At 45.1% G+C, this 25747-nt stretch overlaps 2 protein-coding genes and 1 long non-coding RNA gene across 9 annotated transcripts; 1 reads left to right on the top strand and 2 right to left on the bottom strand.

Moving 5' to 3' along the window:
• Positions 1 to 835: 835 nt before the first annotated feature.
• On the bottom strand, positions 836 to 9998 carry mnd1 (meiotic nuclear divisions 1 homolog (S. cerevisiae)). Of its 2 annotated transcripts, XM_029149590.3 has the most exons (9): positions 9838 to 9998; positions 9183 to 9248; positions 8737 to 8794; positions 7157 to 7305; positions 6290 to 6364; positions 6038 to 6152; positions 2961 to 3005; positions 2089 to 2227; positions 836 to 1955 (listed from the first exon to the last, which is right to left on the bottom strand). In XM_029149590.3, exons 1-8 carry the CDS (start codon positions 9838 to 9840, stop codon positions 2121 to 2123), a joined length of 618 nt encoding a protein of 205 aa, XP_029005423.1. In that variant the 5' UTR covers positions 9841 to 9998; the 3' UTR covers positions 836 to 1955; positions 2089 to 2120. The 2 variants fall into 2 exon arrangements, with proteins under 2 accessions (XP_029005423.1, XP_029005422.1); XM_029149589.3 differs by having other exon boundaries at positions 836 to 2227.
• Positions 3648 to 4971, top strand: LOC129603907 (uncharacterized). The gene is made up of 3 exons (XR_008694253.1): positions 3648 to 3909; positions 4044 to 4156; positions 4310 to 4971. It is a non-coding gene; the product is annotated as an uncharacterized LOC129603907 (long non-coding RNA).
• A 500-nt stretch (positions 9999 to 10498) lies between the features above and the next one.
• trim2a (tripartite motif containing 2a) lies at positions 10499 to 24071 on the bottom strand. Of its 6 annotated transcripts, none has more exons than XM_029149586.3 (12): positions 23921 to 24071; positions 16918 to 17096; positions 15853 to 16090; positions 15495 to 15646; positions 15106 to 15286; positions 13457 to 14180; positions 13270 to 13373; positions 13024 to 13191; positions 12465 to 12645; positions 12157 to 12227; positions 11915 to 12055; positions 10499 to 11708 (listed from the first exon to the last, which is right to left on the bottom strand). In XM_029149586.3, the coding sequence occupies exons 2-12, from the start codon at positions 17049 to 17051 to the stop codon at positions 11556 to 11558; spliced, it is 2247 nt and encodes a 748-aa protein (XP_029005419.1). In that variant the 5' UTR covers positions 17052 to 17096; positions 23921 to 24071; the 3' UTR covers positions 10499 to 11555. The 6 variants fall into 6 exon arrangements, with proteins under 6 accessions (XP_029005419.1, XP_029005405.1, XP_029005400.1 ...); XM_029149572.3 differs by lacking the exon at positions 23921 to 24071 and adding an exon at positions 21407 to 21558; XM_029149567.3 differs by lacking the exon at positions 23921 to 24071 and adding an exon at positions 18650 to 19157.
• Between the last annotated feature and the right edge of the window lie 1676 nt (positions 24072 to 25747).

Genomic DNA, 25747 nt, shown 5'->3' on the forward strand with positions numbered 1-25747 from the left:
TCTGTTTACGTGTCTGCTGTGGAACACAAGCCAAACAAAGCTGTCAAAAAGGCGTCAATAGGAGGATATAGGCGCATAAACGAACATAATAATCTTTAGAGTTGGAGCGGGACGGAAATAGCGCAGAAGCAGCAACGTTAACTGCTTTATTAGATTTTCTTCCATCGTGTGACGCGTTAAACCCACACTCGTCCGCATCATGGTCATAGGCCACTTAATCTTTCACTGTTTCCTGTAGAAATTACAGCAATGTTTGACTTTATTTGTACGAGAGCTTCTTTTAAACCACCAGCTATTTGCCACAAACTGCCCAGGTAAATATGTCAGAACCTCCTACTTGCTTTACTTTTTACTTTGGACCTACTACTTAACACTACAACCGACGCTTATGATTATCTTTACAGTATGTTACAATCTAAACAACCTAATACGGTATTAAGTACTTAGAACGAACTAAAACAGTACTTTTAACATCAAGTCACGTGACACAAACAGCACTTATAGCTCCTAGGGGCATCATCTGATTTTTATAAACTATTAAGAAGGGGCCAGATTTGCTTTCTGATCTATTTGAAATCTTCCACCTCCTTTTTAGCCTTCAAAATTATTACGTCACTTTACAGGTTTGAATTTGTTGCGAAACATGCAATACATTTATAAAATACCTTTCCTACTTATATAACAAACTAGTGTTATTTATTCCTGTGTTGTTCTGTCAGTCTTTAGGGAAGCATAATTACTGCATTCTAGATCTCTGAGGTTAAAAAACGCTCAACTAAACACGCTGCAGCAACTGCAGTCTTAAAAGTATGCACCAGAGATACAACAATGTGCATCGTGTCACACTTGACATGTCAGATTCATTAAAATATAGCCAGAACAGGTTGGGCAAGTACAAACATGAACACATTGAGGGTGTGTCAGCGCCGACAAACAAAGTGCAACTATGCATTTCATTTCTTTGGTTGACTGTTGCTATAGTAACCAGTGTACGTCTAACAGACAACTTAAAGCAGACAAAACTTAATGCACAACAGAAGAACTCGGGCATTTACATTTGCACATTGTTTATCCTCATCACTATACAAAAAGGAAAAATTATAAATGTGTATCTCAGACACATGTCCTAATAACATGCTCTTCTTTACTGGCTTACAGACAAAAATAACTTGACACTCGACACACGCTGACACATCGAAGTAAAAACAAGCACTATAATCAATCAACAGAGAAGAACATGTTTGGGTATCAGACATCTAGCAGAAAAATAATGACAATCACATTTGAAATTTAAATCAACACACCCAGGCACATTTGCCTTGTGAACTAGGTCAACACACAACTGCCTGGTTTGCATCTGGTTCAACAGAAAAAGGGTGAACAGAAAGTGGAGAAATAGACATTCTAGATGTGTAATAACAAGCGTTCTTACACTTTTGGCGGTTAAACAGAAAGTGAGTTGAAACCTTCCAGCGAAGAAAGAAAAGTCCAAAACACAGGAAGCCTTGTTCAAATACTTTACACTCCGCACTTAGAAAATTAGCTCAAATGAAGAAGTGAAAAGTAAATTTACTTTAAATATTTACTGCACAGTAAAAACATTTCCTAAACTTGTCGTGGGTAGTTAAGTTCTCCTACTGTGGTTCTTGTGAATGAAGAAAAAAGCGAATCTTTTTTCCAGAAAAAAACACGAGGAAGAGTGAACGAGCATATGATTACAAAACATCTGTTTAAACCATACAAATCATATCACTGGCAACTCAGATGTCTCAAGTGTTAATTCCCTTCCATCAACAACTTAGAGCTCTCAGTTTTCATGCAAACAGGTGTCCCAAAACTCAGACTAATAAATTGCGTTCATCACACACTCTCTCAACCCTTGTAGGCACTTCTAGTTGGTTCAGTCTTGTCTCTGGTTGCACCAAAGCAACAGATCTGCTGATAGTGAAGTCCAGCTGTTTCAGCAAAACAGATGAAATGAGACATTCTTCAAAGCCTGCTCACATTTTTACTGGTTCATTTATATAAAAGTAAAAATGCAGAGACAAGGGCTCCAGCACAAAATCAAAGTGTAGTTTAAACACTTGCTTTTCCAGCAGCCACGAGAAGAAGACAGATCTTCAGTCCATGTAGTCAAAGTCCTCGGGGATCCCAAAAGCTTTATTAATGCGGTTATCATCAAAGGCAAACTTCTTCTTTGTCCATGACTTGATGGCAAAAATATTATCTGGTGAAACAAATCAAAATCTCATCATCATCAATCAAATACATGATTCAATTAATAAACAGTCCCGATAACCTTCACCTGGTTTGTATGGGTGTGTCTCCATGTAACAAGGCCACAGGTTAAAAACACACAGCAATGAGAAGCTCAGATTCAAATTATAATCAGAGTTGAGTTTCTTACTGTAGACTGCATGGGGTTAGATGTAAATGCTAAATGTGCACTAAACCAACACCAAGTAAGTTAGCAGGGAATGGGAATGTGTAGCCCTTTATAGCACGTCTACAGAAACCTCTACCTCCACTTACCACTGTAAGTCGTCAATACAATGTACAGTATGTAACAGTGTAAAAAGGACTGAATATAAATGAAAAACATCTGTTTGTCCACCGCAGATGAGGGAGAGTAACAGAAGAGGCACATATGAGTCACAGTTCCTTAAAGTTTGAAGTGAACTACAGTAAAATGTGCCCCCCCCCCAAAAAAAAAACTGACAACATGAGCATTCACTGGAAATGTGGCCTAAAAAGCCAACACATAACAAGCCCAGCTGGTGACCATGATCCATAAAGGTCAGCTGTCTCCAAGGTTGCTGCTAAAGCAAGCTAATGCTCAGAGAATCTACATGCTCTACACAAGGAGTAATAAGTCCTGCTTTGTTACTTCTGAGCCAACTATTCAGAGGTGACAATAAATCACACATACTGTAAGCATGTTTACCAGAGCTGTGACTCACCTGTCCACCTGGAAACAGCTTCCTTTGCTACAACATTTGATTTTCCTACAAAACAAACAAAATTTATCATCACTTCATATCTTACAAAAAATATTACAGATTAACAGAAAAGATTCACATTATCAATTAGAAAGTGAAAAAAAAGGATACTGCTAAAGCAACAATATACCTGTGACTTGGTTTTGAATCAATGTCCGTTTGTGCTGCAAATATGCATGTGTGTATATGATTAAGTAATCCTATGTAAAATTGTCATAAGACATTGCATAAATGCAAACACTTCAAAGGAAAGAATGGACTGTGGTGTGATTGTTCCATGGCTACAGTCCCACTGTATAAACAAGTGCTAGACTATTAAATTAAAGTGGACAGTTTAACCTGAACATCCCCTGCAGCAATGTGATTCAAGTCTGTTGAAAACCAGAGTTCCAACAAAACTGAAGCCTAAACCAACAGCAGGTAAAATCATCAAGGTATTTAACGCCTACGACTATTTATGTGCATAACAATGTAATTGTGTTCATTGACCCTATTTTAAAGTATGATTTGGCTCAATTATCTCTAAAGGTTGTATGTGCTAGTTCATAAAGTTTGAATTTATTCATGAATAACCATCTTGAAGCCAAATTCAATATCAAATGAAATGGATGGAGACTGCACGTGGGAGGGAGCGATATAATACACAACCAGTGGAGATCAATGTTGTAAATAAAAAAATATATATAAAGAAAGCAGAGCATTTTATGGTTGTAAATATAAAAAATACTAAGCAATCCTTTTTTTTCTGCTTCTATCTAGGTCAGATAGTGTTATAGTTTCCCATGTTCTCTGGGTTATAATTGCTGCCTAAGAAGTTTGGTCTCTTTGGGTGTGGCAGCAACTGTGAAGCATGTCGACCTGACACAATCTGGTCCGTCCAGTCTGTCACTGGCGTTTCCACATGCGTGAGGTAATTGCGCTTGGCATGAATGTGCCTGTAACAGCACTTTGAATCAGATTAGGTCTTTGAACACCTTCATGGTTGGTGGAAGAGTTGTGTTCTTTAATGTTTGGTTTCAGTTGTACTGTTCTAACCTGTCAAAGGTGGCAGCCACCGCCAAACATGCCTGGGCAGCAGACATCATTAAGAAGTCCAACATGAAACAACAAAACAGTGCATTCTGTGGAATCTGATCTGATCAGAACACACCAGGGAGGTAGGTGACGTCATTAGTCTACCCAACATGACCTCTGTGGTTATTCTCCAACTTTCTCTTCGTTCCCTAAAATAAAATACATTATTGGACCAAATGTCCAGTATCTTTACTCTAATGCTGCTGCTGTGTCTCAAAAGGCTCTTCCTTCAACAGGGCTCTGTGAACCTCTAGGTGTCACGTGTCTGGCTATCCTATACTCATCAACAAGCCTGAGCCTATTCTACCAGATCACTGTAACCGCCCCCAGCAGTAGACATAACATAACATCTGAATAGCTTTGTGCATTTAAGCACCGAGGGGGGTGTCAGCTGTGAGTAGTTTATTAGAAGACGAGCAAAAAAAGCAGGGAAGAGAACAACTGCTAGTTTGATTTGCCTCACAATGTCATGTGTATGACTGATGTTACTGAACAGTTGAGTGAAAAGGTCCCGTGGGACATATTTAGTGTATTAAGGCGCAGACAAAGGTTTCTGCTCCTTTTGCCCTTAAAGGTTGCTGACCAAGCCTCTCCTTCCTAACCAATCAGAGAAGGCAAATCGTTTCTGCTTGACAGGCGAGTATTGCGTCTGTTTTTTTAGTGCATCTAAATAAGAGTAATACCTGAAGGACTGGTTGGGAAAGGAAAGGAGTGGAATGATTCTGAGTGGCATGCATTTGACTGTCTGTCAGTAAACATAATAATAACACGCGTGGACAACAAATACTGCATGCATGCCTGCTTAACACTGGGAGGTGTAGGTTAACAGAGCACATATTTTCGTGTAGCTTAAGTCTCACACCTCCTTTACTACAGCACAGCTGTAGCACATACACAAAGCAGTAAGGATTTTTGTAATGTTTGCAATTCATTTTGGGTGTGTGTGCATGCATGTAGCCGTCCTATATAGAAGGTGTGAAAGATGAGTAAATGAGCACAGCCAGCAGGCTTTTTTTAAAGATTTTACCCTGTCACTTCAAGACAAAGGGTCAGTTTAGAATGACAAGCAAGATTTAGAAGCAGAACACAGAAAAAAAGCCTGTGTTGCAGCAGGGATCTTTGTACGTGTTCACCCTTGAATTATCTCGGTGCAGTTTTGTACTGACTTAAAGGTGCATCATAAAGGGACCACGCGTGAAAGATTCTCACCTCCTTACAAGCAATTAGCTTTTATCTGTGACTCAAACACCGCAAAGACACGATACAAATAAATTTCAACAGAAAACTTACACATTTTAGTGACAGTATCAGTACCTTAAATTGACAAAGTTACCTTTGTGTCTTGGTTTAAAGCATCTCTAATGTGTTTGTACCTTTTTAAAAAGGAGCTGTCTGAACATCCAAGTTATGGTTGCGAAATGCACAAGGAGGCCATCTGAGGATGTAAAATATGTTTTGCCATGTCCTCTGTGTTTTTTTAGCACTGTGAGTAGGTGGTTTTGAACGGTATCCAGGTTCATAGCAGCACTTGTTACTAAATGTGATTTTTTTCATGTACCACAATGAAAATGAAAATGTCTGTTAACTGTACTGTATTTGTAATTTTGGAGTGTTACACCATCTCATGTGAAACCACTTCTTTGTGCCAGTGTGAGTCGCACAGAAGCTGCATCCTGTCTTGGACACTGCCCAGCTCACTCCCTGATTCCTCCCTAATTGTGATTCCTTCATAAGGGATCCTCCCTGAAGGCCCTGTATGTTTAATTATTCTGTTTCTGATTTAAAAACCAAAACTAAATTCATTTAAACCTTTAAGTTTTTATCTAAATCACCCTAAATTCAATTATCACAAGTATAAACCATATATAGATGTCACATTTCCCTAGTGAGTAGATGGAGGCAAGTTGACTGAAACTAAAGATTAAAGAGGACATTTTGAAAAATGACTTTGTCTGCATACTCACTCATCTCTTCCACAACTTCTGGGTCACATTCTCTGTACTTCTCCAACTCAGCCTGCAGCTGCGTTCGCTCCTCTCTCAGAGCAAGAAGCTCCTTCAGCAGTGAGCTTCTCTCTTTCTGCACAGACAGATTATTTTTGTTAGGTTTGTAAGTCTAATCGACATGTTTCATTCATAACATTTCATTCACTGTGTTAAAAATATACATATATATATTTCCACACGAGACGAGGAAGCGTGTGAAAATCTTCTTACTGTATCTTGGCGTCCTACTTTCGCCTTTTCAACGGCTTTCTGCAGAGACACTTGCCGCTGCTTTGCTTCAGAAATCTTTAAAAGGTAAAGAAAAATTAAGTGCAATTTTAATTGATTAAAAACTCATTTTCTGCATCCCAAACATAACATGCAGCACAGATGGAAACATGACTTGTTAACAGGTCATCTAAAAAATCAAATGCTGTAACATCTTATCACACTTGTGCTACAATCGATCTTCATTAACCAAAATCATTCTTTAGTGACAGATTGCAGCATCATAACATTTAACTTCTGTCCCAGAAATGCGGTTGCCAATTCTCTGAGGAGATACCACCCTTACACCATCTGTCTGCCATGCAACGAGACAGAAAGTGGGTCATTATACATTAAGATTCGTAGCCAGTTGGTTAAACTCTTCGCTAAACTGAGACCATGGCTGATAGCTAATAAAAATGTGTCTGTCTCCAGGAAAGTGCTTAAATGAGCAACCAATGGGTGGGGGTCATTTAGCTTAAATTACGGTGAGCAGAAAATAATCATCTCTTTTGATAATATATACAAATATTTAATCACAATCACAAACAGAGAATGAACAAACAGTGCAAGATTACCATTACTCTGCTTTAATATTCTGAACATATTTATATAGAGTGAAGTAGTATATTATCCCATTTTTAAATGTGGTTGTTCTTCTGTGATCTCACCTCTCAGCCTGTCTCTGATGTACACTGTGTGATCTAAACCAACTAAGCAAGTTGTGCAAGACAGACATCTGTGGAGCTCCCTGCAATGTCTGTAATTGTTCACAGTTACACCTGCAGCTTTAAGTCACTGTGGTCAGGCTACGCGTAAGGGGAGGCTTACCTGTTTTTGCAGCTCCTCTAGCTTGTGTGTGCGAGCATGCAGGGCTTTGCTGGGGAAGGCCCAGTAGTAGTTGGATGTACCTACTCTTTCACAGTCCACCATGTTATCGTCCACCAGACTCTGCAGGACTTCCTTCACAGTCATTGGAGCTTGAAACAGCAGAGAGTGGAAACAATACCTTTTATTGTACAGTGTCCTCAAAGTGATATTCATGAACTGCTAATTGGATTTACTGATTTAGATACGTACGATCAGTAGAGGCTTAGAAGGTGGTTGTATGTTGCGTTGGACTGATCATTACAATTTTTTTCTTTTGGCAAGGTTTACAGCTATTCACAAACCTAAACCCACACATCTGCAGCCTGGTTGCTTTGTATCTGAGAGAACATTGCATGAGGGGATGTAAGTGAGCCGAGTTACGTCTTGAACAGTGTCAGTGGTGAAATGTGATACTCCCACGCATTTGCTCAGCACATCCAAACTGAAAGAGTTGATCTGCTTTGGTACAGGGCTGAGCTGAGAGGATGTGAACCGGTTTGGATCAACAAACACCTTGTGCGCTGGATTGTATTTTCTGATTGGCTTTCCTTTTTTGTTCAGCTGATTCAAATACCTTTTGGTGCCTCCAAACAGTTTCAGCTCTCAAACTAATGGTAGTACCATTAGTTTTTTCAGTTCAGCTGAGATCATTCCCTTGGCCCCTTTTCTCACATTTTCTTCCCTTCTACAAGACAAAGTGCCCACAATACAGATCTTGTTGCCCCCTTCCCCCATCACTCAGTAACTACATCATTACAGGAGTCAGAAACATGTGCTTTCAATCAAAGCAACAAGATCCAGTTTCAACAGATTAATGTTTTGTCTAAGTTTAAATAAAATCTCTCCTCAATTCACCCAAACACACACGGCTCTGTTCCTCTTCAGGGCAGACACTTTAAAAGCCTTTATTTTTTCCACATTTTTCCACAATACTCATGATGTAAAACTAAAGGAATATGTTTTTTTTATAAAAACCCTTGCAGTACACAGTACTGTTACTTCTACTGAGAGCTTTCGTTCTCCTTATATAGACTCAATATAGTGGCAAAAGCTAGTCTGAGTTGCCATGGTAATTTTACAGTAGTGTTATGATATCTTTAGAAAATGCATGAAGGTTTAGTGGTGCTGAGCAAATATAGGCCTGTAGGTCATATCTGGGCCTCTCAAAGAGCTGATCATTTGCATCATAATCTTTACATACTTACTTTAACAAGTGTTAATAATTAATTTAGGCTGCAATGCAAATTAAGGTTTGTGTAAGTTCTAGTTATCTTACTGTCACTCATCTATAAAAAAATAGATAACAATTCAGCTTTCAAACACAAATTCATATTGCAACACAAAGCTATGAGTCACTGTTTTAAAAATACACTTCAACTTTGTTATGTAATTGCAAAAACCACATGTCCTCACATCCAGAAAAAAATAAGTAGTTTTAGAAATCTAATTCATCTTTATATAAATAAAATAACAACAAAGGCCAGGAAAGAACAACACAGATAGATTATTAAACATTTTTATGTTTCTCTAGCATCACTCACCGATACCCTTTGCCTTGGGAGCGATCTTCTCAATGTCTTTCAGCTGATACACATCTTTCTAAAAAGATTTTTAAAAAATTTACTTTTTTAATAATAGAAACAAAATTACAAATAACTGTCATTAGGACACACTTTTCATACATTTATGAAATTGTATGCGAGTTAAAGAAACTGAAACCTCAAAGACTTTCCAAATATGTAATACAAACCTACAGTATTGTTCGAGAATTGTTTTTTTAGAATTGTTTTTTTACTTTCTTATTTATGCTTTAGTAGTTAGGCTTGGTTTCATCTTACTTAAATAAATAAATACAATCCTTATTACTGTATAAACTTTAAAGATACTCTACTGCTTCCATCTATACAGTCAACAACATACAAAGGTTGTGGAGTCTTTGTGGCCTCATACTGATCTGGGATGAATTTCAGAAGGCAACAGAACTCACCGATTCAAAAAAAATCTCCATCATGCGGGTTCTCTTCTCCTCCAAACTTAGTCCTTTCTTCTTTGACTATAACAAAACGTTTAATATGACTACTAAATATAAAAGTATGTTATTCGAAAGACAACAAGGCGCAGGGCTGATAATTTGCAATATTAACTTGTTTTACTTTGAATGCACCAGGAAACGAGGCCTGTATGTACTGTACCGTTTTAAAGTACATTAGTGTTGATGTAATACACCTTCCAGCCACTAGTGGCAGCACTGAGCCGACGAAGAAGAAACCAGCGCTGCGTCATGTTGGTTTTTACATGTTACAGGCTAATGGGAATTACTCGCTACTGCCCACCGTAAATCATGCATTTGTTGCGTTATATTCGCCCGACACTAAGAAAGTGGCGTTTCTGAGTTGGGTAATACTGTGCATTTGTATTGGATTCAGTACGACTGTACTGAATTGCGCTAGTAATACTGTAATGTAAGTGATGTAATTCTATGTAGTGTATTAGGTTTAATATTGTAAATGCTGCGTCCCAAATGAATAATGTGGCTGATGAAGCGGTTAGCTAGGCGTTACTCTAGCTGATCCTAAGGCAAACGTCCATCGACATATCACCGATCGGTATCAGAACTACAGAAAGCATGAATCAATGCTCACCATTTTGCTAAATTGTTTGCACGAAGGTCTTCTGCTAGCGTTAAAGTTTGATACTAACGCCCGTCTTTTTTATGTTTGTACTCCAAATACGACAAACGTCGGCCTGCTCTGAATTTCCCGCGGAGTTCTATGCCGCCTTTGCAGCTCCTCGTAAACTGAACCTCCCTTTATCTGAAGGAAGTAAGAATCGTTCGTAAATCTATTCGTCATATTTCTAAAAAGGATTTTAACATAATTTGTTAATTAAATGTAGCCACTATGTGCTGGATTACAAACAGTAAGTCTGACATTTATATATTTAATGTCATACTCCTAGTCATCAGTCTTGGTCGCACCAGTTATCATTTTTCGGATTGTTCCAAACGCAGCATTTCTCTAACTATGTGGGGCGACGTTGCTGGCATCGGGAGAATCTCGAAGGACCGCTACGACTCGCAAAGCGACGTCATCATCCGTACTTTGAACGGCGCAGCGGTCCGTGGAGTGGCTCCTTCACAGTTCAACCCTTGGTTTTCTGACGCCCTCTGCCGCTGAATGGAAGACGTGCTTTAAAGACAGTAGAGCTGCAACCTCAAAGTGTAATGGATCCATCAAGATGTTGTCGTTTCATATTTAGGAAACGAAAGCAATCAACAAATATAACATAAAACCAAATACATGGTTTTCTTTCCTATGGGCACTTTAATTCCATTTGGCATTTAAAATATACAATGGAAAAAATAATTTAACAGGATTGTGTAGAAAATGAGTTCAGGTTACATAACAATAACTGTGCTTGAAGACAAAACTTTTTAACCAAGGCTTTCCAATGAAAGCACAGTGCATTTTTACAAAGTACACCCAAAGTGTTGAACTACAAGTTGCATGTGGTAGAGAAATACAACCTATTTGTTGATCTGCAGATCATTTTTGACGTAAGAGCACGTGGAAGAATGAAGGTGATCACAGTTCAGCGACGTCTACCAACTCTTCTAACTTCTAATTTCTCAAAGACACACCCGTACTAGCACATCCATTGGGTTACGTTTGGTGTTTTCACTGATCATAACACGCTCCAAGGATTTTAGCGAACTGTGTTTTTTACAATTACAGTGATGGCAGATAGAACTGATGACGACTAAAACATATTTTACCCTGTGCACAGCATTTTCTCAGGCACAGTGATGCCTAGTCATGCTTGAAAATACCCTGATTCCTACAGTAGGTGGAACATTTCTATTTTTTGGTGAACAGGCAAAATGTGAAGAGCATTTAACCATAGCTGCAGTTACTGGAACTATAAACAGAACTTTGTTATTCCTCAGGTCGGTGCAGTGCATCATTAGTTTTAATTGAACCCCACGTCACAGTGTGAACCAGTATTCATTGCAATCCAATAGCGTCCTCTCCAGTTTTCCTGCCATGTCACCACAACTCTAATGTCTAATATATGTACACTAAACACTAAAGTTACTTTTTTAATATGCACAGTGAAGATGGAATGTGAACAGATTTATGAGTGACTTCTCAAAGCATCAATCAGTAGCAGGCGTCTGTGAGTAACATAGGTCCACTGGCTTCACCCGCACTGCAGCTGATTCTCTCCCGCGTCCCCATCACAGGTCGCCTCACGTCATGGGTGGTTGGAGGAGGAGGAGGCGAGGGCAGATGCTGCCACCCGCTCCGCGTGTGATGATGCCTTTATGTACACGGTGCGGCTGGAGCGCGCCGAGCGAGCGCTACTGCAGGTAGCGGTAGACTTTGAAGCAGTGGTTGCCAGAATCAGCCACCACGACGTGACCGTCGGAGGTGAGCGCCAGTCCCTGGGGGCCGTAGAGCGGGTCCGCCGATGTGTTGATGTAGGACAGGAAGGAGCCGCTGCCATCGAACACCTGAAAACACCACGCAGGGCCTTGTTTTTATATCCCATGACATCTAATATAAAAAAAATAATGTAACTGGAAATGTGTCTGACTGAAAACACTTTAATGTAATGAAACCTTCCTCAATAATATAAAAGAAGTATGAAACGCTTCTAAGGCTCCACTACATCTGCTTTTGTTTTCATCGGCCTTAAGGTGAGAGGTGTCGTCCTAACCTGGATCCTGCTGTTTCCCCAGTCTGCTACTATGATGTTTCCATTGACATCCACGGCGACGCCGGTGGGCGCGTTGAACTGTCCGTTTCCCTCGCCGTTGGAACCAAACTTCAGCAAGAACTCTCCTTCAGTGTTGAACACCTTCGTTTTGGAATACAAAAGAACACAGACGTAAGACATCTCTACAGATTCGTCAGGCAGCGCTGTGTAATTCATTCGCACTGCTCTGGCGCGGGACTTGCCTTGACTGAGTGATTGTGGAAATCAGTCACGATGATTTCATTGTTATTGTTGACGGCAGCAAAGTGCGGCCCTGCAGGAAAGCACAGACCAGTTTAAATTGTGGTAATAATAACAGATTCAGACATAAGACGCAGCCCCTTTGGATGCCAGTGCATGCTGGTTTTAGTCATTCGTGAATCTAATCACTCTAAAATGTGTCTTTCCTTGTTAACGTATCAAACATTTCTTTTTTGGACACACGGTCTTCATTGCACATGCAGGTGTGAGCCGCTTGGTGAACCTCTGTAGGGGCCAGTGCACATATTACCGTTGAGTGTACCTGCGAACTGTCTGTCACCGTTGCCGCGGTTACCGAACTTGGTGACCAGCTTGCCGTTGACCTGGAAGATGAAGACGCAGCAGGCCTTGTTGTCGACCACGATGACGTGGCCGTTCCTGTCCACCGACACGCCCTTAGGGCCCATCAGCTTCCCTGAGCCGATCTTGTTCTGCACGAGCAAAGGAGTGGTTTTCAGAAAGAGGCGAGCCGTGGACGTTCTCTTCTCACAGACATAAATGACTGGCTGTGTGTTTTTGTGGTGGTGCTGCAGAGAAGGCCTGCATTCATCCAGCGAACAAGCCACAAACTGCTCTAAATGGAACGTGGCAGCGGCCTGCTCTGTATTTTGCCAGTGCAGCCTCACTGTAACTATAAGTAGGAAAATATGAGTAAATCCAGGATACATCACTTTGTATTGACTTTAAAGCCTGAACTTCTGTAATTCAGTATCTAAATGCTGCATCTTAAATTAGCCTTTCATTGTTTTTTCATTGCTCACTTCTTCTTCTTCTGTTTCGATTAATGAAGCAAGCTTTGCTCTCCTCACCTTAAACTTCCCGTCGCTGGAGAAGATGCTGACCCACTTGTTGTCATAGTCCGCGATGATGATGTCACCGTTCGGGTGGATGGCCACGCCCGTGGGCCTCTGCAGCTGACCCGGCGTCCTGCCCCGGACGCCGAAGCGACTTTTGAACTGGCCGTCGTTGGAGAAAATCTGTGTCACAGCAAAACGGGCGTGAGCAATGAAAGGCGACCTGCCCTGATCTGAGCAGCACTGAGGAGGCGCTTTTACCTGCACACACTGGTTGTTGCTGTCTGCGATCAGCACCTTTCCCAGAGATGAGGCAGCCACTCCCTGCAGGTTGGTGAACTCCCCTTTGTTTCTCCCCTTGGTGCCTGGGAAACATGAAACCCGGTTAAAAGCAGACCGAATGTGCGACTAACGGGCTTGTTGCAGCGTGAGAGGCGATCGCTCGCACCGATCCTGAAGATGAGGTCGTCCTCGATGGGGTTCTCTTTCCTCCTCCCTGTGCTGTACATGCTGGCCGGCCTCTTGATGGCCTTCTGCTTGATGTGCCCACTTCCCGGAGACTTCAGCCTCTTCTTCATGCCGTCGGCCGTCGGCGACACGTCTATGGTTTTGGTGGCTTTTATCTTGAAGGGGCTGCCTTTGATGTGTTGCTCATACAGACGCAGCGACAAATTAAAAGTCCCCTCTTTAGGGACTGTGAACAGGTACTCGTAGGTGCCATTCTTGTTGTCCAGGATCTCCCCTTCACCTCTGCCTCCATCGGGTGAGGAGATCTCAGCCGCGATGACTGCATTTCCCATTTTGCACAGTTCTCCGTCTTTGTCCTTGGTGGTTATGGTGACGGAGGTGGCGATTCCCACCACACAGTGCCGCAACCCTTCGCCCGTAGCCACAGACTCGGAGGCCACTGCGTTGGTGGTGACTATGGTCCCCAGGTTGTGGATGGACTTCTTCAGCCCGTCCGTCTCCACCAGGAAGTCCAGCTGGTCGTTCTCCCCCGGCTGCAGGGGGAGCTCCTGCGTGGCCAGCTCCACCAGGCGCTCGCTCATCTGCTTCTTCACCAGCAGCACCTCGGCCTCCGTGCCGTGGCTCAGGGCCTGCTCCGTGAAGTTGCAGCTGCTGTGGATGCCCTCCTGGCCCTGCAGCAGGGCGTCCAGCTGGGCCTGGAGCACCTGCGCAGAGGAACACCAGAGGGCAGCACGGTTACTGTGGGAGGTCAGCGGGGAAAAGAATGCATCCACTGAGAACTGACAATGACTTGTCAGCATAAGGTGAATGTGACAAAGAAGCAATAAGAGTTTACTGTCATCAGTGAAAACTGATGACCATCTATTGGCTTTGACAGCGTTGCCAACTGGCATCAGCTTCATGTGATTGATTTCACTGTCTTCCACGCTGTGCTGCACTTGTTTAAGCAACAGAAACACACTGTGACTAACAAAGACACACACACAGACCTCTAGGTCATGCAGCGACATGTGGACGTTTGCATCTGACGGCCAAGCACAAAATAATAGTCTTCCACTGAAACTGGCTCAGTTAGTTATTTGGTAGCATGAACATATAAAATACTTAAAGCAGCCCCAACGCTCCTCAGGAGAACTCCTCACTGACAGTCTCACCTGCATCTGATCATCACCCTCCTCTTCTGTAACAGCAGAGGCCATTGAACCATCGATACTAGTCTATGAGCAAACACTTCATTTAAGAACCTTCTCCTGTGTCTTTCTCGTCTCTGTTGTGTCTCTAAAGCCCCGACCAGAGTGTTTGCAGCACAAAGAGCCGAGCTCATTCTACTCCTCTGCACACGACACGCCCAAATCAAGTGGAGGGAGCTCCCAGGGCACGGGCTCCATCTAGCTACAGCAGCAGCACAGCTGGAGGTCACATGTCACATACCGGACTTTCCCCTGGGCGCCGTGTTGTGGCTGCAGCCAGTGAACTGTAAATCATTAGTGATTCATGTGGTGGAAGCAGCAGGCACTTAACCAGACCAGGTGACTGGTTGTCTGTTTTGGAGGGGGGGGGGCATGTTAAAACATGGATGATGCTAATTAAAGGAGACGAGCAGCCATGGTGCTCAGTCTGAGACTCCACCTTCTGCTTGAGGCCGTAGTTGACCTCCAGCTCCATGAGTAAAACACTCTTTCGGACGTTGAGGGTCTTCTGCAGCTCATCGAAGGTCGTGTGGATTTCATCCTCGATGGAGCTTTTCTGATGGGTCAGCTGCTGCAGGATCTCTGCTAGCGTCTGCAGGGCCGAGTCGATCTGCGGCAACCTGGGAGCGGCACAAAGGTAGAAAGAGATGGGAGGTGTCACGTCTGCGCGAAAGAGCATAACAGCGTCTGCGCAACAGGCGTCTGCGCGAGAGAGCATGACAGCGTCTGCGCGACAGGCGTCTGCGCGACAGGCGTCTGCGCGACAGGCGTCTGCGCGACAGGCGTCTGCGCGACAGGCGTCTGCGCGACAGGCGTCTGCTGCCGTACCTCTTCTTGACGGCGCCCAGCTGCTCCTGCAGTGATGCCTTGTGCTGCTCCACAACGTCTCTCAGGGGCACGGTTGGGTGTTCGCCGTGCTCGCCGCATGTGCACTCCTGACACATGGCCGTCTCGCACGGAGGACAGTAAAACTCCATCAGCTGAGGAAGAAGAGAGAGTCAATGCAGGTGATTCTTAGCCTGATATGCTGTAGCCACGTTAGCATCGACGCCAGTGTTGGTGGAGCCAGGGAAAGATCTCAACAGTAAAATTGACCCTTCAGAATAAAACACGTTAAATGGAGCTTCCAGATGTGAAAAAGCATAATCAACATCTGGCGGGACGCGGCGGCGCGTGTGCCGCTTACGTTGCCGCCATGGTTGGGGCACGAGAGCAGCTGGCCCGTGGCCACCGTGGTGATGGCGCTGAGGGCGGCGGCCTCCCGGCTGCGGCTGTCCGGCGCCCGCTGCAGCACGTCCATCAGGTTGGTGATGAAGAAGTTGTTCTGCAGCGCCGCCACGCCCTTCTCCGGCAGGATGGAGGTCTGGCGGCACACGGGGCACGACAGCGTGAGGCTGTGAGCCGGGATGTAGTTCTGCAGGCACCTGGCGGAGGGGGGGATACGCGTCGGCAGAGTTAGAGGAAGTTCTAACAGTCACATCTTTTCATGCAGTGTCATTGAGTCACCACTATTATTAGCATTATTATTCCGTCCATTCAGTTCCATTGTCAGGGGATGCAGCATTTACATCATTGACCCATTTGGGATCTACGCAGGGAACTGTGATTGTTAAAGGACTCCTTCCGTCCCACACCCTCTCCATTGTCCACGTAATGAGACTATTCAGGTCAGGTGAGAAATGAAACCACCCTGAAGCCTCAGTTCAACCCAGATGAGTTAAAACATTACAGACTAACGGGAAAGAAATGAAAATGATGAATCTGAAACCCAATGTCATGTCATGGACAGGAAGCTAACAGGCTGACACGTTGTCCCTAGTTGGGTTTCAAATAACTTAATTTGCTTATTGATGTCTCAACAATCAGACTCATGACCAAAACAGGCGTCGGGTAGTCAGTTTCCATCATCATCATCATCATCATCATAATCATAATCATCATCATATCTAAACATCTAAGAGATGCAGGGGGTTTAGAGCTGATCCCAACAGAAATTAAGAATGTAGAGAATTAATGGAGCTGATAGAAACAGAAACTGACTGTATTGTTGAACGTTTTGTAGTGAGTCTCCAGAAGGAACCAGAGCAAAGGGACAGACCGGCACAGGCCACAGTGTCCCCTTTGTGTGGGAACAAACGAGAGGATGGCACCACCGCGCCAAAGTCAACAACAGGGACGCAGCGCCGCCGTCCGCTGCTCACGTTACAAAAGCAACAGTGGACGGAGTCCTACAGCGGCTGTCAGAACGTACCTCTCACAGAAGGTGTGCAGGCAGGGCAGCACTTTGGGGCTCTCGTAGCGGTCCAGACATATGCTGCAGATCAGGAACTGCTTGTCGATCTGGCGGACGACCGGGCTGGGAATAGTGGCGCCGTCACTGGCCATCCTAACGCCGGGGCGAGGCGGTCCCCCTCCCTCCTACCCTGCACCCTGCACAACCACACACAGGGAGGACCGGGTCAGCGAAGGCGGCGCACGGCCCATCTGTGGCTACGGGCCTCAGCCGGACCCCTAAACCAGGAAGTAACGAGGTTAGACTGGAAACAATCAGCACTCATCAAACAGCAGCTGACTTGAAAGGCCACCACCATTCATGTAGTGGAGTCTCTGATTAAATCAACTTATTGTAGATGTGGATTTCATTTACATTTCTATAATAACAGTTTCATGATTTACAGGCAGCCATAAATTACAGCAGCGATTACTGCAGCTGGTATTTAATTAAACAACTAATTCAGAACAATTAACCAGACTTATTTATTAAATGTCCAAAGCTAATGAATAAACGTTATTAAAATGTCTTAATTTATAGTGTCAGGAGCTTCTTTGAAGGCAGAGGGGCAGTTGTTCCACTTTCTGCTTTGTGACACGACGTCTGCTCTGGACCTGGAGTAATTCTAACCTTATGGGGGCGGATCAGGTGCCGGTTGTGCGACGGTGATTCACGCTGCACCGGCCGCATTATGAGGTCCACCTCTTCCACTCTGCTTCTCTCCAGTACGGCGACTGTGTCGTTCATTCTAGTGGGAAACCAGCGTGGAGCAGGGAGCGTGGACGCTCGTCACGAAAAGCACTTTACGCGCTAAATATTTGATTAGAAAGTGAAAGCGAGGCACTGTGTGTTCAGCGTGCACCAACGACACACAACGCCCAAACTACCAAAATAAAAGCCCTGCCTGAAGCTGGAGCACAGACACAGTCTCCACGCGGATCCTGGCGCCCGGCGCGTGCTTCAGTCCCACCTGCACCGCGTTTCCGGGTCCGATCACCCTGTAACGTTATCCGGCCCATGCACTAAGTGTGTCAGGGCTTTTATTGTCTCATCACAAGCAGAAACAGGCCGCCTCTGCCGGAGAGAGCGACTCCTCGGGGACTCCTCGTCTCCACTCTACTTTCATCTTAATCGCTCCTCTCTAATGCAAAACCTCTGAAAAGGCACGTGAGCCTTCAGACTATACAATGAGGAGGCGGAAATGGAGCGTGGAGGATGAAAATACTGCCATAATGATGCCGTCACCGGTTTGTTCACATTCTGATGCCAGATATGAAAAGTGTCAAACTGAACATCAAGTCACTGTGACAGTGATTAGAGACTAGTCTGAAACAAGGTCCAAGTCTTCAGCATCGGTGAGACGTGACACGCGCACGGACGCGCACAAACACAGACGTCAGAGCTCAGGCTGCGCGTTAATGACCTCCCAGCTCCGCCGCCAGATTAAGCCGACGAGCAGAGCATCAAACATGGGACCGATTATTCAACCAAACGACCCAAATCCTCCCGCAGACGGTTCAGTTTAACAAGAGGAGCCGCGCGGCGCTCCACGCTTATATAATGAGATCTACGCCGGTTAAGCGGAATAATTCCTGCTGGATTGAGCCGTCACCCCATGTAAAGCGGAGGGAGCGCGTGGGAGAGGGGAATTCGTGCTGAATCGAAAGGAACGGCTTCGGGAGCAGCTGTTCCTGAAGACAAAACGACTTACAGTGCTGCATTCACGGACCCATCAACAGGCGTCATCAGCCCCGGCGCACCTGCTCCATTGGTGTGTGCGATAAACGCCCCGTTCGGCCTCAAGTGGAGTGACTTCAGGAGAGTTCTGGCTCCGCGTATAAGGCTGTGCGCGCACACGTGAGCCGAGCCGAGTCGAGCCGAGCCGAGCCGAGGAGGGGCAGCGCTCCAGCCTCCACATCACTCCTCCTCCCGTCACTCGCGCTCTCGTCCCAGTCCGTGTCATTCAATCATCCCCCTCCTACATCTCCGTCTGAGGTGAGCGCCGGCTCAACGCAGCGCAGCGCGCGCGTGCGGCATCCGGAGCAGGCGAGCGGGCATTGGCTGGCGGCGACAAGTGGAGGAAAAGGGGGACAGATGCACGAGCCGCCTCCACGGCCAATGGCGTTGGAGGCAAACAGATCCTTTTGGAGTGGGTGTGTGCGTTCTGCTGACTCATTGCGCGCGCGCGCGCGCGCACACACACACACACACACACACACACACACACACACACACACACACACACACACACACACACACAGAATGCACAGAATGAAGGACGCAAAAGAGAAATGTGATTAGAGCTGCACATCTGCCCATGGGGAGGAACGGACCTCATCCTCTTCAGTTCTGTTCGTTCTGCGTCGCTCCCTTCTCAGAATGACGTCGGTTGGACCTGACCGAGCGTATTCACACATTTCATTATGCCTGGCAGCTCCGGAGCTGTTCCAGTGATCTCATCTGTGCCGCTGCCAAACTCAGCGAGCTCCGGCGCAGTCAGGCAAACGCGGCACCGGAGGAACGAGGGCGAAACGGGCCTGACCCGCCGGGAGCAGGTCCACCCGACCTCAGCGCCGAGCCAAACACTGACCTGAGTTCTGTTTGCGGAGTCTCTGGACAAAGCAGTCACTTTAAATTCCCACTCATCGAAAGGAAACTGGCGTTTTCACCAGGTGTTGGACTTTGGTTTACATCTGTGGTTTCCTCTGGTATTTGTCTCACAGCTCTTTCCAGAGGTCTGAGCTCAGCTGTTTTTACCCCCCCCCCCACACACACACACACACACACACTGACCAGGCTGCAGGATCCACTTTCCAAAGGTTACAGCACTGACCGTTACTGAGGGTTTTATCATTTCTACCATCTTAGTTGGTCGGGTCAGAGTCCAGGGGTCCAGTCACGAGGAGATTAGAGCTCAACACCATGTTGTTACACAGCAGTGTCCACGTTTGCATCAGCCCCTATTATTGTGGCTTTACGTTTGTTGACTAGATGCAATTGTCATCTGGAGATGTTTTCATGTTTAAATATGGGAATAAAAGTGCACGTGCTCCGGTCTCTCATTCAGGTTACTCATTCATTTTATTGACATTTGTCATTTGCAGAGTACAGAGCAATGGTTATGTTCAACACCGCACTGCTTTTAGACCCAACAGCAAAAATCACACCACCCCTTTCATCACTGCTATGAATATATGACGCATAAGAAATGTCACGAGGCCTAAAATCACCACAACAGGGGGACGTTAGCGCAGAATGTTGACTCCACAGCCCATAACAAACAGCACGTCCCCAGTAATACTGATGCGCTGTCACCACCTATAGCCAGATGGTTGCCTGTATGGATTATGACCGGATAATCTTAATATTCATCAATGCTGCAGCAGAGAAACCTGAAGCAAAGCAGATCCAGGAAGATGCTGCAAATAAGTAAAAAAAAGCAGGCTAATAGTGGAATGTGGTCCCTACAGGCCTCTTATTCTGGACGCAGTGATACGAGACCCACCCTGGAATGGTAAGAACAGTCTCCTGCTAATCTAACGCATCCACTGGGGACGGGATGATGAGAGATTACACGGCGGAGCACGCCTTCAGCTCCAACATCCCCCCCATCCGACGCCCCCCTCCCCCACAAGTCTGAACCAGCAGCAGCATCTTTGAGCCACTCATGACAGGTTCCAGGTTCCTGAAACTGTGGGCGCTACGATTGAGGAGGCTTTGGCTCATTAAAGGCTTTCACATTCACCATGTTTGTGTGCTCACATTCGCTGGACCTCAGGTCAGCGCGTCACTTGACTGCGCGTCTGCCAACGCCGTCTCTGGACTCGGGAGATAAGACAATAGTGTGTCTGCCTCTGCATGTGTCCTGTTGACGCCAGCGTCAGGACGCTTCAGTGTCCACGCTGCACATCTGTCAGCCAGAGGCTAAAACGCTGCAGCACCGTTCGTTATTGGGCTGCGTTTACTCTAATTATACAGATGTGACCTGTGTTGTAACGTTAAAGCGGCCGTTCTGTGACAAACCTACAACAAATGGACCAGTTTCTGTTTCTCAACACTGGGAGACAGACACTTCCTTCTTAAACCAACTTTGTTTAGTTCGCTGACAGTGAGATATTATTACTGGTTATTATTGTTATTAGCAAAGAACTCTGAAGAAGCTGCACTTGAGGTTTTAATAACAACTGGAGAGGATGAAGAACAGGAAACGGAGTTATGCTTGAAGCACAATATGACCTACTGCACTTAACTATGTGAGCAGCGAGGGCAACCTGTCTTTCTAGTAGCTAATTCCAGGACCTTCAGGTTAATTCCACCTTTTAAAGTTAATTGAGACCAAGCAGACAGTTTTAAAGCCTGTCACCGGTTTCCCCTCCTTCAACCACATGTGTTCCAGTGTTCCATCTATTCCCAAGTCTTCCCAACCCGCCCCCGCTGTCCGCCTTCCAATCCCAGACCTCCAGCTTACTTTAACTCCATGGCTGCTCTCCGCCTCTCGCCTCCTTCAGGATGAAAACGCGGCCGGCCTCTAATCCTCACGTCAGATCGGCTGCAGCGTGTTCCGTGAGCGTGAAGGGGAAACGCGTGCGAAGGGCCTGAGCGGCTGTTACGATAATGCCTGAGTGAGGCTGAGTGACAGAGAGGGGGCGGGCCCATCCGCGGGAGAGGGAGGCCACCCACCAATCAGAGGCTCGATGGGCGCCGGGAGGCTGGGCTTAACGCCGGCTGCTCCTTCAGCCCAGAAAGGAACAGGAGCCAGATGAGTGGAAACATCTATGTCTCTACCTTAAAGGAGAATCATAAAGGACCAGTGCATCTGCTACATACACGGAGGAGCCGGACACAAGCCCCTCGGGAGTTTTCCATTTCTTGAGCGCTTTAATCCTATTGGCAGGCGGCAAACAATGTTGGTCCTAATTATCCTAATGCATCAGTTTTCCCTACGTGCAGCCCCACTCACAGTAAATGGATTAGCAGAAAGCAGGAGTCGAGGGAGAAACCGCATCAATACGTCAGTCCTTACAAACAAGCGCTCAGCTCCAAACATCTGTCTCTAAACTCACGAACGTCAAGAAATCGCTCCGAAAGTCAAGTTATAAATGGGCAGAAAACACAAGAGTCCACTAATATTGGTAGTGGGTCTGATCACTGCTTTCCCATTTAACGTGTTCGAGCGGGGAGCGGTGGCTACGCTGTGCTCACAGCAGCAGCCAGATGTTTAAAGTCTGATAAGTGTGTGACTGCACAGATGCAGCAGGAGGGAGTTCCTCCGACAGAAGATAAAGTCGCCTGGACTTTCCATTACTTTCTGTTCATTACAGGCGATATTATGTTGACGGCTACATATGTGCGTTAAGGTTGAGGCCAAACACTTGGAGTCTTTAAACTGCACAAACAAAATCCAGCTTCACCTGTTGAACGCTCCACTAAACAGCTTTTACCATTCACAAGATTTAGAGTCCCACAGATTAGACTTAAAAGATTACACAGCGCTTTCACTCGTGGTCCGTCAGTAAATCAACATGTTAACGCTCCTAAGAGAAGTGATGGAAGATGGAAATGAAAGGAGCCACAGGCCACTGCCCTGACACGCATGTAGAGCAAACTGCCCCGAACCCTTTACACCCTTTAGAGTCACTCAGTTACTGAGAGTCACTGCTGTGGCTGATGTCCACTACTAATCAAGCTTTGATTAGACAGACGTCGCTGTGGTGGAGCTCATTGATCCTGGCAGCTCCGTCGCTGCACCAGAAACACATCGTCACGCAGCGGAAACCTATGAGACCTGGACGGGCAGTGATGAGGCTTTATGAACAAATCAAGTCCATGAGATGAATTAAAGGAGCCTTAACCATCACAGCTTAGCCCTAGTCAGCCAAACTTCGCGACTGGCATCACATGCAGCTACTGGTGAAACCTTTACAAATGTAGTACAATGCTGTGAGCTTCAATATCAGGCCTATGAGCCAAATAAGCTGTGATTCATCTCCACTGCAACAGGAAATGATCCTAACATTATGCACGTTTGGAACTGTAAAACTAGGTTTTATAACAATGCACATAAATACCTAATAAACCAATCAGGCTCCAACCATTGACTAACAGCAGAATAGTCTGTGCTACAGCTGCAGCACGGTCACTTCACTGCAGTGCTGGGAGAGTTATGCAGGCTTCACTGCATCACTACTCTGTGCTTCCTGTTCCCACAATCACTTACTGCATTCAAGCACCTCTGATGTCACAAGGACTGAAAAAACACCTGCCGTCTGAAAAACTACACATCACACATCAAAAGAGAAACGAGAGAGAGAGAGAGAGAGAGAGAGAGAGAGAGAGAGAGAGGAGGCAGCTGATGGAATTGAATCCACAGAGTGACCATCGGCTGCTGGAAGTATGTTATGAAAACACATGCACAGACTAGAGGTGCAACCTCATTTTAAAAGTTGAGCAAAGACACTTTTGAATGTCTAGCGCGCTGTGTAGTGTTGTGGTACAGTATTAATGAGGCTATTAGTCTGAGCAGATGCCCATATGCATCAGTGTATCACTGGGCAGCATTCATTAACCACGTAGAATCAATCAAAGTAAAACATTTGCTCATTTGCCTCAGACTTCTGCACCAAACTGATAATAGTGACTCAGCATCGTCAGATAAACAGGCAGCTTCGGCTTCACAGTGTTTGTGTCTCCTTGCGTTTGCCTTTTAAACAAGCTGATGCTTTCTGACACTGAATATGCACATTAAGAAATGGAACTAGAAGTCGGAGTCAAAAGCACCACTGACATCAACCTGAAGCGCCCGGAGGTTCATTACAGTTTCATAGATTAACAGACCGAGCGGTCGACGCCGCGTGGAAAACTGCACTTCACATGATCGGACGTCGGTTTCATCCAGCGCGTCAAACTTCCCCCTGGGTCGTGCATTCACATGCAGAATGACAGATAATCCCAGCCAATGCACGCGATAATCCGTGTCACTCACCCCCAGTTTATTCTCTTATTCGGTGTAAAAGCTGCCGTGGCGCATCAGACGCACATACGCGCAGATCTGCACTAACTTCGGCTCTGGGCTCCGGATGCTGCTCGTCTCCGTCCACCGAAGTGAGCGGATCGCTGCCAGCTCATTGAATAAAGGGACAGGAAGCAGCACCCGGATGCAGTTAAAGTTGGGAGGCAGTTCATCCAGAAATACCCTCCATCAATATTTCAGTTTTCGTGTGTGACGCACAAAGAAATATTAAAATTACATAAGATGCCAATTGCGCAACCATCCTTTAAAATTACAATCAGTTACAATTGAATGATTTTTTTTTATAATAGGGAGTTTCTCATTATTTTGGGGACCCTGGATAATAATAATTATTCCTGTAAAGGCACCAGAAATACATTTTAAACTCACAATTGTGAATAAAGTCTGGTTAAGATCTGTTATACATGCATATATAAGCCTATGAATTTATGAGTAAAGATTAAACTAGTAAATAAATATGAGTATGATGTGAGTGAGTGTCGTTTGGTTAATATTGACTATGTATGTAAAGTTTTTGAGCACCACCAGCTCCTGGTGGGACATCCCAGCTTTAACTGTGATTACAGGTCCCTCCCTCCTGACGAGGGAGGCTGTTGCCGTGACAACCGCACATTATGCAGCAGCGCATGAAAGAGTCCTTTCAGATTAAATAAGAAAAGGAAAAGAAAAGAAGAAACAGAAACAATTATTTGCATTCCTTTTTCCACCAATGAATGTGTGCAATAGAAGAAAGCCAGTATGTGGTGTGTGTGTGTGTGTGTGTGTGTGTGTGTGTGTGTGTGTGTGTGTGTGCGTGTGTGTGTGTGTGTGTGTGTGTGTGTGTGTGTGTGTGTGTGTGTGTGTGTGTGTGTGTGCTAACGGATGCCTGCTTAGCATGCAGCTTGCACAGTCACAGGCTCTGAGCAAAGATTTATGTTTTGCTCCATCACTAAATTATAATCATCTGACCAGGTGAAGTGTGTCTTAAAACGAAAAAACCCCTTTGGAATAAAATATGTTTTTGGTGATTGTTGTCATATCATATTTTATTGATGCAGTAACATTTGACCATTGATTCAGTGTGTGAGGTGAAATTGAGCTTTTTTATGATCATTTGTTAGTTAAATCCCACGTCACAGGCTCAGAATGGGTTTTGCATGTGTGAATTTATGAATGCAAAATAACCAGTAGGTGAAGCTTTTGAACTGAGTAAGTGTAAATCCACACAAACTGAAACTGGGCCTCTTGAACCTACGACAACATGTGAAGATGTCAAATACAGTGCAGAATATGTACATTTGCATTTTAGAGCCCACGCTGGTGCTTCTGCTTATTTTATCATCAACACTGTGGACTCAGGTCAAGTCTATTGAAATCGCAAAGGCTCATATCTCAGAGTCAACATCTGGATGTCAGACCAATAAATAACATTGTAGCAAATTAGACTTATAGAATCCAATTAAGCGCATGTAAATAGTTAATCAGGTTTCGGGACACGTAGTGCGATAACATAAGCAACAGCCACCGCTTCCTGCACCTGCTGCTGCCATTAGTCCAGCAGAGCACTGGGCGAACGCCTGCTCAATTATTCACCAGCTTTCAGTGTGTTTCAACTGAACATAAAGTATGTTGACAACCAGTTGTGAGCAGTGTGTGGTGTCTCGCGCGTGGTCCCTGCAGCTCTGCCTAAACACAGAGCCTTGTTCTACAAGGCCTGACTGCTGGTCGTGCGCTGACGCTCGTCCAGGCAGCTCGCCTGTTTGTGCCGACGGGCTCTGAGGGAGGACTTTCGGTGTTTGG

The sequence above is a fragment of the Betta splendens genome, chromosome 1 (genome assembly GCF_900634795.4).
Source record: "Betta splendens chromosome 1, fBetSpl5.4, whole genome shotgun sequence".
Taxonomy (NCBI): Eukaryota; Metazoa; Chordata; class Actinopteri; order Anabantiformes; family Osphronemidae; genus Betta; species Betta splendens.